At 49.1% G+C, this 15946-nt stretch overlaps 1 protein-coding gene across 3 annotated transcripts in view; it reads left to right on the top strand.

Moving 5' to 3' along the window:
- The first annotated feature begins 7514 nt into the window (after positions 1 to 7514).
- Positions 7515 to 15946, top strand: part of OLFM2 (olfactomedin 2) — a 62929-nt gene continuing 54497 nt past the window's right edge. The window contains exon 1 of one of the 3 annotated variants that reach the window (XM_004277337.4): positions 7515 to 7750. In XM_004277337.4, coding sequence (XP_004277385.1) covers positions 7664 to 7750 — 87 coding nt within the window. In that variant the 5' untranslated portion in view covers positions 7515 to 7663. Of the gene's footprint in view, positions 7770 to 11951; positions 11975 to 15946 lie in introns of those variants that run through there. The other 2 variants (XM_049708574.1, XM_033401032.2) reach the window with 2 other exon arrangements.

The raw sequence follows: 15946 nt of genomic DNA, 5'->3' as shown, positions 1-15946 counted from the left end.
GTGTGTGAACTGTCTGCCTGTACTTTGTGACTGTGTCTGAACTGTGGGTCTGTGGGTGGGTTTTATACAAACAGTGTGCCTCTTTTTTTTTTTTTTTTTTGCAGTACGCAGGCCTCTCACCGTTGTGGCCTCTCCCGTTGCGGAGCACAGGCTCCGGACGCGCAGGCTCAGCGGCCATGGCTCATGGGCCCAGCCGCTCCGCGGCATGTGCGATCTTCCCCGGACCGGGGCACGAACCTGTGTCCCCTGCATCAGCAGGCGGACTCTCAACCACTGCGCCACCAGGGAAGCTCCCCCGGTGTGCCTCTTTTTTGTGTCTGTGTGTTGTGCTTAACTACCTGCCCTGTTTTGTGTGATTGTCTTGTGAGTTTGTGCATGTTACTGTATGAACGATATGTCTGTTTCATAGATCTCCACATACATGAATCTGTGTGTGTGAGCTGTGCGTCTGAACCATGGGGTTTGGGTGTTTTTTGTGTCGGGGGTCTGTGTGTGTGTTGGATCAAATGTATTTGTGAGTGCTGGTTCTTGGGTAACTGTGGTTGGTTCACCTCTGACGTTATTCCACCATTTGATGGGTGTGTGTGTGGGTTTCTGTGGGCTCTTCTGCCTGGAACGTGTATCAGGCTGTGTGTTGCATGTGGTTGTATGTGCTGGTTCTGGGTGACACTGTTCCGTCTGAGCATGGCATTGTGCCTGGACCATTTATCAGGGTGGAGCGTCCCCGGGTGACTCTAAGTCCATGTTGTGTGTTTGTGTGTCAGTTCACTTGAGGCCAGGCCTGTGCAACTGGGGGACAGATTCTCATTTTCACATGGTCAGTGTGTGTGTGTGTGTGTGTGTGTGTGTGTGTGATGCCTGGAGGGGAGGGAGTTCCTTTGGTGGATGCAGCTCCATGGTGAGAAATGCCCAAGAGAAGGAAAGAATGGGGCTGAACAGTGGGGCCAGTCTGTGGGGAAGCCCCAGGCTCAAGGGCTGAACTTAGGAGCCTCTCCTAGGACATGGAAGGAGAGCTGGGCTCCATTCTGAGTGAACAACTGGAAGAGCAGAGCCCTGGACCTGGAGGGCGCCTGGAATGATCGCCATGGAGTTGCATGTGCAAGCCGGGGAGGGGAAGAGGTGATGCTCAGCTCATCTGGGATGGACCAGGTCTTCTGGATGCCACATGAACATATCCCCTGCCACGTGAACAGATATCCCCTGCAACCACAGCATAAAAAGCCTCGTGTCTGGAATCCAACACGAACCAAATTATGGTCTTAGCTCTGCTGTACACCCTCTCTGTGACCTTGCTCAAGTGTCTTAATTTCTCTGAGCCTCAATTCCTCCATCTGAAAAGTGGGACCGAGGCAGATGATGTCGGTGTCCTGCCTGTATCCCCCTTGCCCTCATGGGTTCCTGTGCACACTTTAGCCTCAGGGCTTTCTCAACTCATATTCCGGCCAAACCAGAAATGCTGAGGAGCTGATGCCCCTGGGAGCAGGCCTCCCACAGTGACACGTGGGACTTGGAGAATAAATACCTCCCTCCCTCACCCTCTGGTGGGACAACTATGAAGGGCAGCATCTATGCTCTCTCCAAGGGGTCTCCAGGAGGACTGACCCTCAGTTGTCTATGTGGATTTGATAGGAAAGGAAAGATGCAGAACAAATAACCCAGTATCATGCTACAGAGGTCAATAGGTTGGCTTTGAGTCAGACAGAACTGGGTTTGAACCCAATGTCTGCTGTTTGTAGCTGGGTGGCCTTGGTCAAGTTAGCTAACCTCTCTGAGCCTCAGACTTTGCATTCTTAAATTGGGGATAATCATTCCTACCTCATAGGGTTGTTGTAAGAATTCAAGGGAATAGGGACTTCCCTGGTGGTCCAGTGGCTAAACCTCCATGCTCCCAGTGCAAGGAGCCCAGGTTCAATCCCTGGTCAGGGAAGTAGATCTCACATGCTGCAACTAAGAGTTCACATGCTGCAACTAAAGATCCTGCACGCGACAACGAAGATCCCACACGTGACAACGAAGATGCTGCGTGCTGCAACAAAGATCCCGTGTCCACAACTAAAAAAAAAAAGAAGAATTAAAGGAAATAATGCATGGAGAGGACTTCACCTGGTGTTGAGTCCTTAGTGGGAGCTCGATGAGTGGGGATGGTTGTTATTAAAGAGATGTAGGGAATTCCCTGGTGGTCCAGTGGTTAGAACTCTGTGCTTCTATGGCAGAGGGCATTGGTTTGACCCCTGGTTCGTGAACTAAGATCCCGCAAGCCACATAGTACAGCCAAAAAACAAAAAAAAGTGTGTGTGTGTGTGTGTGTGTGTGTGTGAGAGAGAGAGAGAGAGAGAGAGAGAGAGAGAGAGAGAGAGAGGGAGAGAGAGAGAGATGCAGCCCTGAGTAGGTAGTCGCACATAGCCTGGGGTATTAGGACTTCATGAATGACAAGGTTTTCTCCAAACAGGTAAGGGGAATGAATATTCCAAGAACATATCAATCAGCGTTTAGCTATAGGAAATAAGGACCAAAATCAGGGAACCTAGTGCTTACAAAAATGTTGGAAGGCAGAAGGATGGGGCTCTAGGCTAAGCCTATTGGATGACTTAGAACATGACTTCTGAATTGACCCTTCCAGGAGCTTCTGCCTCTGATATTCACATAGGAAGGTGGGGAATAACACACTGGGAACCACTGACTTCAAGAATACATCACCATAACAAGAATGAATATATGTGTATGTGTAACTGAATCACTTTGCTGTATACCTGAAATTAACACAACATTGTAAGTCAACTATATGCCAATAAAATAAAAAAAATACATCACCATAATGCATAAGCAAAATCCGGTCCAGCCATACAATGGAATATTATTCAGCTATAAAAAGGAGTAAAGTTCTGATACATGCCATACCATGAGGTTTTTTTCCGTTGTGGCCTCTCCCGTCGCGGAGCCCAGGCTCCGGACGCGCAGGCTCAGCGGCCATGGCTCACGGGCCCAGCCGCTCCGCGGCACGTGGGATCTTCCCGGACCGGGGCACGAACCCGCGTCCCCCGCATCGGCAGGCGGACTCCCAACCACTGCGCCACCAGGGAAGCCCCTACCACAAGGTTTTGATAAACCTCAAAAGCATTATGCTAAGTGAAAGAAGCTAGACACAAAAGGACAAATATTTTGTGACTCCACTTATATGAAATATCTTAGATAGGCAAATTCATTGAGACAGAAAGTAGATTAGAGGTTCCAGGGGTTGGGGATGGGAAAGATGAGGAGTTGTTGTTTAACGGTTACAGAGTTTTGGGGAGACGAAAAAGTTCTGAAAACAGATAGTGTTGATGGTTTCACAACACTGAAGAGGTAATTAATACCACTGAATTGTACCCTTAAAAATGGTTCAGGGAATTCCCTGGTGGTCCAGTGGTTAGGACTTTGTGCTTTCACGGCTGAGGGCCTGGGTTTGATCCCTGGGTTGGGGAACGAAGATCCCACAAGCCACGCAGTGTGGAAGAAAGAAGGAAAGAAAGAAAGAAGAAGGGAAAGAAAGAAAGAGGAAGAAAGGAAGGAAGGAAGGAAGGAAGGAAGGAAGAAAGATGGAACTTCCCTGGTTGCACAGTGATTAAGACTCTGAGCTCCCAATGCAGGGGGCCCGGGGTCGATCCCTTGTCAGGGAACTAGATCCCACATGCATGCCACAACTAAGAGTTCGCATGCTACAAATAAAGAGTTGGCGAGCCGCAACTAAGGAACCCGCCTTCTGCAACTAAGACCCAGCGCAACCAAATAAATAAATAAATAAAATATTTTTAAAAAAGAAAGAAAGATAGTTTAAATGGCAAATTTTATGATACTTATATTTTACTACAACTTAAAAAATTAATAATGTAATATACCAAAAGCCATTGAAGTATACACTAAAGGGAGAATTGTATGGTACGTGAATTACATCTTGATAAGACTGTTTTTTTTTAAAAAAAAATACATCTCCATGGTTGCAATTTAGAGATTTGGAAGCTACCCTCATTGTCACTTGCAACTGCCTCTCAACAAAAGCTAGTGACACTGGTGACTGAAGACAGTAACATCTCTGCAGGAAAACCCACAATAGAAAGATGACCTCCATCCACTTCCCCCACCCACATCTCAATCTTCCAATTGATAGAATCTCATTGCCATACAGAAATCTAGCTGCAAGGGAGTCTGGAAAACATAGTTTTTAGCTTTGCAGCCTCTGTAGTGTAGGAATGCACACTAGGAGGTTGGGATGGTGCTGAGAGTCAATTCATTGTCTTTGGGTTTTGCTTACACAGGAATTTTTCCCTCTTTCAATGGTAAAAGTTCCATATCTCCCCGTGCCACATACACTTCACTCCCTTGTTTTCCATCCAATATAGATTGAATGAGGCTAACTCCACTTTCTGGGTCCAGAGGGCTGACCTATGAGCCAGGTCTGGTCAAGCCACATAATCAATTCCTCTGAAACCATGATTGGCTCAGGGATGGGCACATGACTTGGGATGGACCAATGAGAGACATTATTTTGCAAGCTCTCTTTTTGCTGAAGTTGCTGAGCTTGGAAGAGGTAAGCTCCTGGGAATTATCTTTAACACCTCCTGGCTAAAAGGGATCCCTTGTAGAGAATAGTAGAGATGATAAATGGAGAGAGACAGAATTCTGATGAGGTAACAGAACCCCTGGATCCAGCCATGCCTGAATTCCATTACCTCTGGATTTTTCTTTCAGTTATGTGAGCTAATAGATATTCTTTTTTTGTTTAAGACAGTTCAAGTTGCCTTTCTGCTACTTGCTATCAAAGGAGCCCTGAATAATATATGGAGGGGTCAGCAAGAGCAAATGTATGGGTAGACATGAATGGCCTAGATTCATTTACTCATTAAATTCTTCTTGATCATCTTCTCCATGTCAGGCCCTGTGCAGAGTATGGGAAAACAAAGGCCTGGACTGTTTCTTCCTCTGGCTGGACACATAGAGGGGTCACAGGTGAGTAAAGCCAATGGCTGCCCAAGCATCAATTAAGAAAACCCAACGGCCAGCTGGCGAGAGTTGGCAGGGATCCACTGCCCTTCTCCCCTGCCTCTGCACATTGTGGAGAGCAGACTGCGCAGTACCAGACCCCAAGCCACCTGGTCCGTCAGTTTTGTTGTACAAGGTCCTCGAGAAGCTGATCTCTCTTCAGTGACGGTGCACAAGGCAGACATCATGCTCATCGTAGCACTGACCATGGTGCTGATCTTGAAACTGACAACCGTACAACCGGGACACCGAGTATGACCCTGACCACAGTACAACACGATAATTCTGACCATAGCCTGGCCAGGTCACTGTCCAACGCTAGGTCAGAACACTGACCACAGCATGACCAGGACAGTGACTGTGACTCTGAGCCACACACAGCCAGGAAGCTGACCACCACACTGACCACAGCACAGTCAAGAATGACCAGTGGAGACCACAGTACTGACCACAATGCTGACCACAGTAGAACCGGGATGCTGAGGGCAGTGCAGATCACGGTTTAATAGAACATTGACACAGCATGATCAGGCCACTGGCAGTGCCACTGACCACAGCTGTGGTTATGTCTACAGCACTGAATGTATTGGCCAGGGTCTAGTCAGAAAAACAAAGCTCACGCCAGATAGTTCAATAGCAAGAATTTAATATGGGGATTTAGTTACAGACGTGTTAGTTAAGCTTTAAGAGCAAATAGGGGGCGGTGAATCTACTCTAGAATAGCAAGCCACCGCCTTCCAAGGTCTGAAGCAGCAAAGGGAGGAGGTGTTTACCAGAGTTACGGCCACGTGGCAGGAGCTGAGTGAACCATGGTGGGGACCCTCAGAGGGGCTGAGACCACAGAGGCTGAGACAACAGCCACGGCCAGAGACACCCAAACTGGAGAGAGAGGGAGAAATACCCTGGCTTCTTTTTTTCTCCGGTCCTCCAATCTCTCTCCAGGCTTCCCATTGCCTGAGCCCAGCCTGGGAAATGTAGTTTGTAGGGATCAAGGGAACCTGGGAAATGTAGTTTTCAGGGGCCATCTCTCCTGAAACAGAGCAGGGGAAGGGTGAGGAATGGAGCTAAGGGCCTATTGACCCATGTCAACCACACAACACAGGCCATAGCTTGACCATACAATGACCTCCTCCGTGACCAATCCCAAGGAGGACATTGTCCGTGGTTCTGAAACACAGCACTAACAAGGGCAAGGAAAGGGACAGGGACAAGTAGGGCCCTCCTCCACCCGAGTTGACCACAGCCCACTCTTCGTCAAGAGCTCGTGGGTTCCAACAACCAATACCCCTCTCCTATCCCATGCCTAATGCAGGCTTGGCCTGAGGAGTCAGCAAAAAGATCATCTCCCATCTGGGAAAAAGAGGGAGAGAGATGACGAGATGCCTTTCCTGGCTCAGATTCTCTTTTGTGTCCCACATCCCATGGCCAGTGTCCTCAACCCCACGCTTCATTGTAGTAATGCCCTCTGGGGATTGGGCGCTGGTTAGGTGCTCTATTCACTCATGAGTCACAGAAGTCCCCAACACCTCAAGAGGAAACAGGTCTCCTAAGAGAAGGAAAGCTCTTTGCCTGGGGTCACATGGCCAAGAAGTGACAGAACCAGGGTCGAACCCAGGTCATATTGGATAACAAGCTCTTTCTCCTTGCTTTGACAAAACCATAACTTATCTACAGGGCACACAGTAGGGTAGGAAAAATGCCAGGCTTCCCCACTCCCAATATTTTATGGCTGATTTCTCTATAACCTGACTTGCTTGCTCCCTCACCCAAAAAACCATAGAGGAACTTTGGTGAGGGAAGATATCTGGGGAGACCGATGAGGGGGGACAGGCAGAGAAAGTCCGGAGGCTGGACAAGGACGTCCTTCATATGCAAATAGCTTCGTGTGGAGGTGGCCTTAATATTTTGATTCTCTCAGGATCTGGTCTCTTGCCATTGCAATGGGAAACAGAGACTGTCCCAGGTGTGATGGGGGAAGGAAGATGCCCACCAGCTGGCCATCCCCTTTGGCCTAGTCTAGAGATCTCCCGCCCCCTGTATCTGTCTCTCACTTTCTGTCTCCATCTCCGCCCCCGTCCCTGCAGTGATCCGTCCCTCGAAGCCCAATTTCACAGACTCTGTCTCAGTTTCCCTGTTGACTCCTGGGCTTTTTAAAGAGGAGGCCTCTCAATTTCTCTTCTTTGCTACCAGGCCTTCCTCCTACGCCCCCTGCCCCTTGATCCCTCTCCCAACCCCATTTATAACGTGGGAAATGTCCAGGGAGGGTGAAATTGACTACCACGTGAAGGAACCCCCTCACCGTCCCCATCTCCATGAGCCACCCCCAGATTGGCCTTGGGGTTCTGGGTCGCAATCCCAGCTACCCTCTCGGGTGCCGGCTTCCCCCCGCCCCGCTTCGCCGACCCCAGACCCCGCTCCTTCGGTGCCCTAAGACGAGCTGGGGGCGGGGCGGGGGGCGGAGCCCGCAACAAAGACTCGGAGCGAGCGAGGGGCGGGGGTGGGGCGGAATCCCATCCGCCCGCGAGGCCGGGGAGGCGGCGGCATAGGGTCGCCCGGCCCGGCGGGCGGGGTAGCGCCTGGTGGCGGTCCCCGTGCCGAGGCGTCGCTAGGGCGGGCGGGGAACGGGACGCCGGGCCGGGGGCACGTCATGTGGCCGCTCACGGTCCCGCCGCCGCCGCCGCCGCCGCTGCCGCTGCCGCTGCTGCTGCTGCTGTGTTCAGGCCTCGCCGGACAGGTAGGGGCCCGGCAGGCAGGTGCGGGCGCAGAGGGCTCCAGAAGGGGCGGGGGCTCAGGGGGCCCCGCAGAAACGGGACTGGGGGCTCCATGAGCCCCCCGCGGCTGCGAGGGAGGGGGCGTCGCGGCGAGGGAGGGGCTGGGACGTCCACCCTGGCTTTGGGAATGGGAAGGGGAGCTTCAGATCCAGCCTCAGAAGTGGGATGGTTTGGAAGACAAGCTGATCCCAGCTTTGGGGTTCTCAACCTCTCGGTGACCCGGAGCCCACACCCGCCATCTCGCTCGAGCTAAGTGAGGTCGTGGGGGGACTTCAGGGGGCCTTGTGTGTCGCTTATCCTTCACTTCCCCCATCATGGCAGGAGGTGCCCGGCTTTTATAGCCCCCCACTCCTCGCCCGCACCCCCAAGGTGGGCAAGGGGGCGGGACTCACGTGTGAGTGACTGACGGGGACGTGTGTGAAGTGCTGGAGGGTGCTGGGTAAACGTGTGTGCCTGTGTGTCACAGCTGGGTGTGACTGAGAGTTTGCGTGTGTGGCTGTGCAGGTGTGCCCAACCGTGCATGACCTGGGGCATGATTGGGGGAGGGTGTTTGTACCTGAGGCAGAGTCTGTATGTGACAGTGGGAGGCTGTGACTTGGAGGGCCGATGAGGAAGACTTGTGAGCCTGAGACCGGGAGTTGTGTATCTGTGTGTGACCGGCTGTGTGACAGCAAGTGAGGACTGTATTAATCCCAGCGGTATGTGGGCAGCTGTGGCTGTGTATAAAGGACGGTGTGTGTCAGTGTCCCCATGACCCTGGCCCATCTGCCCGGGTGTTGTACAAAATGTGGGTGACCAGGTGAGTGGCTGTGTGGCAGCTTTGGGTAACCACGTGTCATTCTGTGCCTAAGTCACTCTAAAAGCGGGTGTGCGGGGCAAGGGCTGTGTGTGCGAACGTGTACATCCGTGTGTGTGTGTTGGTGCCTTGCACACTACATGCTTCCACAGGAGCACGTCTCCCTCTCCATGGTACCTCATCTCTTGGGCAAGAGATGGGGGCTTTTCAAAATGTGGGGGGGTGGTCCCAGCTTTCTAATGCTATTGGGAAACCTCCTTCCTCCTCCATCTTGGGGGTGGGAGCCCCCTAAGTTCTCCAAAATAATAAAATAATTATAATAACAGCTAACACTTATTAGGTGCTTATTACATGCTGGGCACTGTTTCAAGCACACCGAATGAACTAAGACATTTAATCCTCTGAGCAGCTTACCTTCATTTTACAGATGGTGGGGGCCGAGGCACAGAAAAGTTAGGTCACTTGCTTAAGCTCAGACAGCTTGGGAGTGGCAGAGCTAGGATTGAACCAAGGCAGTCCGGCTCCTTAGCCCACACATTTACCCTCTTGTTAAATAGTCCACTCCATGGGTGTGAACAGTGCCTGTGTAAACACTAGGAGGGTTTCTGGGTAGAAGCTCAGAGGAAAAACAGTCCTGGCACCTTCTCTTTCCTGGCCAAGAGAAGAATCAGAACCTTGTACCCACCCTGAGGGGGGCTATTGGGAGGGATGGAGATCAGACTCTAGATAGAAAGATTTCCAGGCTACAAGGAGACCTCGTGAGGTCCCCTCCCTCACTCCTCTGTGTCCCTATCTCAGGACCCACATACGGGCTGGGATGGGAAGTGTGCTCAGAGCCAAGCATCAGGCCACACACACTGGGTGCTCAACTGATATGTGAGCCCCAAAGAAGTAAAGAGAGTCAGCTGAGCGAGAGATGAGAGACCGAAAGAGGTATACACTTGAGAGAATGGTGCATAAAAATGCACCAGGAGTGAAGTTGAATTGGGTCTCCAAGGAGGATCCTTGAAGCCACTACCTGGGGATTTTCCTCCAACCCTGCCGGCCCCTAGGAAACTCTAGATATCCTGTTCGTTCTCCAAGATTGCCTAAGGGTGTGGGAGAGTGCAGTGAGAGGTGATGTTGGGTGACCCCAGAGGAGGGTGGGAGACGCTTGGGGGCAGGGCTAACATAAAGATGCACGAGAGCCATACCAGGCTCTTTAGGGGGTGGGACTAAAGTGGGTTCAGTGGAGGTGGGGCTAAATGGCCGGTGGGGCGGAGCTAAGCTGGAGTAATCAGGTGGGGTGAGACTGGTAGGGTCCTGCCACCAACTACAGTGCCTCCAGGCGGCCATGGGCACTACAGTGTTGCGTGCCCCAGCTTGCCCACCCAGCCTGGCGCCCCAGGGAAGGAAGAGGTCTGGAGAATGGATGCTCTGTCCCATCTCCGTCCCCTCCATCACTTCCCAGAACCCCCTCCTCGGTCCTTGATGGGCCCTGGTCTCCACCAGGTGTCCTTTCTAGAAATCATTCATTTGTCCATTCATTCAGCAGATATGATGAAGCATTGGAGATATAGCCATGAGCCAAGTCATCAAATCCCTGCCCTCCTGGAGCTGACCTTGTTGCAGGAGAGACAGACAAGAATCGAATAAATATATAATACAATATCAACAGCTAAATCAATATATAATACAATGCAAGTGGCCTGAAGAATAATAAACAGGGCAAAGGGGATTAAAGTGTGATGGTGGTGCAGTGGGGGGCTATTTTAGCAGGTGTGGTAGAGGCGGTGTCTCTAAGAAGGTGGTATTTGAGGCGACACTTGAAGGAAGTGAGAGAAGGATGCCTTCTGTATCCAGGAGAGGAGAATTCAAAGCAGAAATAGCAAGTGCAAAGGCCCTGAAAGTGGGAACAAGTATGGTATGTTTGGGGAGTAGCAGAGAGGCTGGTGTGGCTGGATAGGTGTGAGTGAAGGGGGAGTTGGGGGGAGATGAGGCCAGGGAAACCAGGAGGGACCGACCAAGTGGGAACTTGTGGGCCGTGGACAGCAGTTTGGATTTGACCCTGAGAACAGGGGAGTGGGACCTGTCAGAGAAGTTGTCCATCCCTCCAGGGTCTGGAGCTGCCAGAGAGCTTGACAGGTCCAAGGCCCTCCACCTTACCCGTGGGAAAGATGGTCCCTTCCTGACCACTGGGAAGTCCTCCTTAAGATCTAGCTACAGGGCTTCCCTGGTGGCACAGTGGTTGAGAATCCGCCTGCCAATGCACCGGACACAGGTTCGAGCCCTGATCTGGGAAGATCCCACATGCAGCGGAGCAACTAAGCCTGTGCACCACATCTACTGAGCCTGCACTCTGCAGCCCGCAAGCCACAACTACTGAGCTTGCGCACCACAACTACTGAAGCCTGTGAGCCTAGCGCCCGTGCTCCGCAACAAGAGAAGCCACCGCAATGAGAAGCCCGTGCACTGCAACGAAGCCCCGCTCGCCACAACTAGAGAAAGCCCACGCTTAGCAACGAAGACCCAATGCAGCCAAAAATAAATAAATAAAATAAATACATTTACAACGACAACAAAAAGATCTAGCTACATCTTTGGTACTATCTGGGTTTGGGGTCACCTCTTTCCTGGGGTCCCCACAGGATGGGACAAGAGGAGTAGCTCAGTTTACAATGCATGCCTCAGGACCTTTGCACTTTGCATTTCCTCTGCCTGGGACACTGATCCCCCAGGTAACTACTCAACTTCCTCCCTCTCTTTCTGCTTAAATGTCACCTCCTCTGAGAGGCCATCAAAAATAACCTCCCACCGCCACTTTCTGAGCTCTTACTCTGTGTTATTTTTCTTCATAGGCTTTGTCACTACATTTCCAGGATTTGTTTCTTCACCTATTGTCTGTCTTCCCTTAGAGGGGCAGCTCATCAGGGTCCAGTGGTCTCTGTTGTATCCTCAATGTCTACAGCAGAGCCTGGCACATAGTAGGTTCTCAACAAATATCTGTTGAATGAATGGATGAATCCCCCTCCTCCTCCCACAGAATCTCTTTCTTTCTCAAACAGTGGAACTCTTGTGTCAAGGGAGGGTCGGGGGAACAACTCTCCCCTTGAGCTATCCCATACCCATTTCAAGTCAACCACAGCTCCTGGATCAGAGGCATCAGGAAAACCCATCTTCTTCATCTGTGCCTAAAATTCCACCATTGCAGGGCACCACTATTTGAGGTTAAGATGCTGTTTCCCCCAGGGCGCCTTTAGAAAATGTAAATGTCCCAGGTGGATGGAAGTAAAAGGAAATCTTGAGGACTCCCAGATAATAAGCGAACTGGACATTTTCTTCCTAAGGAATGGTGGTGTCGATGCTGAGCCGAAGATGAAGGAGCTGGGGCGACACCTAGTGGTAGAATGAGGTTTGTTCAGAGACTGTGTACGTCCCTGGGACTCTGGGGAAGACGTGTGGGCAGATGCCCCTGGGTATGTGTGTCAGCCAGGGTCCTGATCAGGGTGTGAAGCAAACGGGGCACTTGCCTTGGGTGCAAGATTGAAGGGAGCGCCCAAAGCCTCAGAGACCAAGATAAATACTATTTTAATGCAATATTTTAAGAAACTCAAAATTAATGCAAAAGATCCATGATGAACAAAATATCAAAATTTAAATACAGGCAGGATCTACCTCTGCTCTTGTATGACTCACCTCACTGTAACTCTGGCCCTATAGGAGTGTGTCTGTAGTGTCCATGGGTGTGTGTGTGTGTATGTTTAGGGACATGTTTGTGGGTGCGTGGGCACAGTGACTCTGTGTCCATACAGGTTGACCATGTGGGCGTGTGTGGATTTCTCATAATCGCAGCAGTTGGTGTTGGCAATGACTCCGTGTCCCCAGAATTCAGTGTCAGTGCCTGGGAGGCAGTAACTTGCTCTTTTCATTTATTCATGCGCTCACGTATTCATTTAGAAAGCGTCCATTGTGAGCCTTCTGTGTTTTGAGCCTTATACTGGACACCAAGGCTGGGTGGCTGCTGGAGCTCTCAAGGACTGGGATGGAAGATTTAACTTCTCTAAAGTTGAGCCTGGCTGTGCTGGGGAGAAGGGAGTTGTGACAAGGGCAGGAGATTTTGTTCCCATTTTTCAGGAACTCTTGTCCAAGAACATTGACATATCTTTACTCCCAGAGCGGAAGCCTGGTATGTCTCACAACCTCATCCATGCAGAGCTCAGCCACAAATCAAGGAGAAGCCAGAGGAACAGAGAGGAGTCAGAATAGGTTCCATGAAGTCTGTGTGCAGAAACTGACTTGTGTTGCTTCTGGGAAACCCAGGAGGGTCTCAGTGCCTGTTAGCATCTAAGCCCTGCTTAACAGATGAGAAGACAGGGTGTCGCAGCGTGAGAAGAAAGAAACCAAGAGGCAAAGTCGGTTGACGCGATTGAGTGAGATGGCAGATACCTTCTTACCTTTTAGGTGCTGAGAGGATCCTGGTTGTTCCCAAGAAAAATACACGGGGAGCACATGATGAGCCAGATTCTTTCTAGTCCTAATTTCTCTAGTAATTCCTATGTGAATGACACCGAGCGAGGTACTGGGGAAGTGGAGGGGTGCGACACAGCCCACTGTGGAATCGTTCTCAGGGCCAAGTAAGGGTGTGTGTGTGTGTGTGTGTGTGTGTGTTTAAATAAAAGCGTTTTTTAAATTGTGTCAAAATACACAGAATATAAAATTTACCATCTTAACCATTTTTAAGTGTACAATTCAGTAGCATTAAGTACATTTGCATTGTGGTGCAAGCATTACCACCATCCGTCTCCAGAACTCTTTTCATCTTGCGAAACTGAAATTCTACCCACTAAACAACAACTCCCCATCCTCTACCCCCAGCCCCTGGCAATCTTCATTCTACTTTCTGTCTCTATGAATTTGACTCCTCTAGGGACCTCACATGGGTGGAATCATGCAGTGTTTGTCTTTTTGGTTTATTTATTTCACTGAGGATAATGTCCTCTAGGTTCATCCATGTTGTAGCAGGTGTCAGAATTTCCTTCCTTTTTAAGGCTGAATACTGTTTCATTGTATGGTTGGAACACATTTCGTTTATCCATTTATCCTTCAATAGACATTTAGGCTGCTTCCACCTTTGGCTATTGTGAATAATGCTGCTAGGAGCATGAGTGTGCTAATATCTCTTCAAGACCTTGCTTCTAACTCTTGGGTGTATACCCAGAGGTGGGTCTTCTGGATTGTATGATAATAATGTGTTTAACTTCCTGAGGAATATGCATACCATTTTCCACAGTGTCTGGACCGTTTTCCGCTCCCACCGACAGTGCACAAGGGTTCCATTTTCTCCACATCCTCACTAACACTTGTTAGTATTTGACTTTTTGATCCTGGCTCATCCTAAGGGGTGTAAGGTGGTTCTTCATCGTGGCTTTGATTTGCATTTTATTAAGAGTTAGCGATGCTGAGCATCTTTTCATGTGTTTATTGGCCATTTGTATATCTTCTTTGGAGAAATGTCTAGTCAAGTCCTTTGTTCCTTTTCAAAACTGGGATGTTTGCTTTTTTGTTGTTTAAATAGAAGGTTTTAAAGCCAGGAACGAGACATGGTTGGATTTGTGTGAGGGACAGATCCTTTGACTGAAACTAGAGTAGGGACAATAAAGGTGTGAAGACAGAATTATTTCAGGAGCTAACAAGACCTGAGGCAAGTTGGTGACAGCCAGAGGCATAGTAGGACTGATATTTGGGGGAGGACAGGGGGTATGTACCTCTCATTGTCTGGTGTCCAAGGTCCTCAGCCAGGACTACTGTCTCCTTTGGAATCTCCTCTTGGAATTCTGAAGCAGGCAGGAAAGCAGAGATGGCAAGAGAGAGAATTCCAGGGAGAATTCAACACCATTTCCAAACATTTGCTGTAACCGAGCAAAAAACGAAAAGCAGGCATAGGCTAGAAGATTAACACCATTTGTGTTCCAAGGGATGCAAAGCTGTGTATGTGCAGACGTAAATTCATGCCTTTCCTCTGTGTGAATGAAATACTGTGGAGACCAAGAAGGCAGAGTTGGTTGACAGAGACCACTTGGCTTCTTACAAAGGACAGTGAGTTTTGCTTGGTTTACGTTTTCTAGCTTTTCTACTGGAACTTCTAGCATTTTTACCTGCTGCACATCAAACAGAAATGACCCTTATGTTTTATACTTGATACCTTAATTCATATTTTTGAGTAAACTTCCTTCTTGACATAAAACATAGCTACAAAGAAGTATGCAAATCATAAAGGTGCAGCTTGATAACTTGTCTTGAAGTGACATAATGTACGAGGTCAAGAAACAGAACTTTGCAAGAATCCAGAAACCTCCTCATCCTCCTTCTAGTTGCCACCTGCCCCCTCAAGAGTAACAGCTAAGCTAATATCTCTCACTCTGCACTGGTTTGACCTGCTTTGTAACTTAATGAAGTCATTAAGCATGTAGTTTTTGTGCCCAGCTTCTTTTGCTCCACATAATGTTTGTAAGATTCCTCCGTATTATTGTTTTGTGATTGATTCTCTGTTTTTGTTGCTTTATGGTGTTCCGTTGTGTGGCTATATCGCATGTGGTATATCCATTCTACTGTTTCTTGGCATTTGGGCTGGTGAAGTTTGTGGCTGACACAAACTGCGCTGAAATAAACACTCTGACACGTGTCTTTAGTGAATGCTTGTTCACACTTCTGTTTGGTATATGTGTACAGTAGATTCTCTATTCGCAGTAATTATGTTCTATAAAGAATTAGTGAATACTGAATTAGTGAATACTGAATCATCGTGGGGTTAGATTCTTGCAAGCTTCTGGTCACGACATTTTTGTTGACCAAAGAATATGCAACCTTCTTTTATGAATGTTTCTGTTTAAAAACACCTTATTTCATATACACTGTTGATTCATTGGCAACAAACTCACTGCCAAAGGCACTATAACTCATGCTTGAGTGAAACTTATCGACAAGTTGTATTTTTTCTGGAAGACATGTTACAACCTTCTTGTGCCTAGAGCACTAGACAGAACCTAGCACTGTGCATGGGGCCACTTAAAATAGCGAGATCACCAATAAAAAGCACGAGAATGTGAAAATTTTGGCACTAAGTAGACTGTGAAAAAGACACTTGATTACAGTTATGAGAGCTAAAACAAAAAGGCCAGAGCATGGCTGTGGTGGATCTCCATTGGGAACCTGTGTGTCAGTGACTCAAGTTTTTGCTACCCTGTGGATGTCCGTGAATCACCACAAAAGCCCCATGAGAATTGACTTGGGGGTTACAAATAAATTGTAGTGAGTAGGCGAGTTTGACACTATGGAACCCACAAATAGTGAGACTCAAGTGTATATAGCGAGGAGTAGAATTGCT

This window comes from Orcinus orca, chromosome 3 (genome assembly GCF_937001465.1).
Source record: "Orcinus orca chromosome 3, mOrcOrc1.1, whole genome shotgun sequence".
In the NCBI taxonomy this organism is placed as follows: domain Eukaryota; kingdom Metazoa; phylum Chordata; class Mammalia; order Artiodactyla; family Delphinidae; genus Orcinus; species Orcinus orca.
The sequence above is the reverse complement of the archived record's forward strand: the minus strand, read 5'-3'. Positions and strand labels throughout refer to the sequence as shown.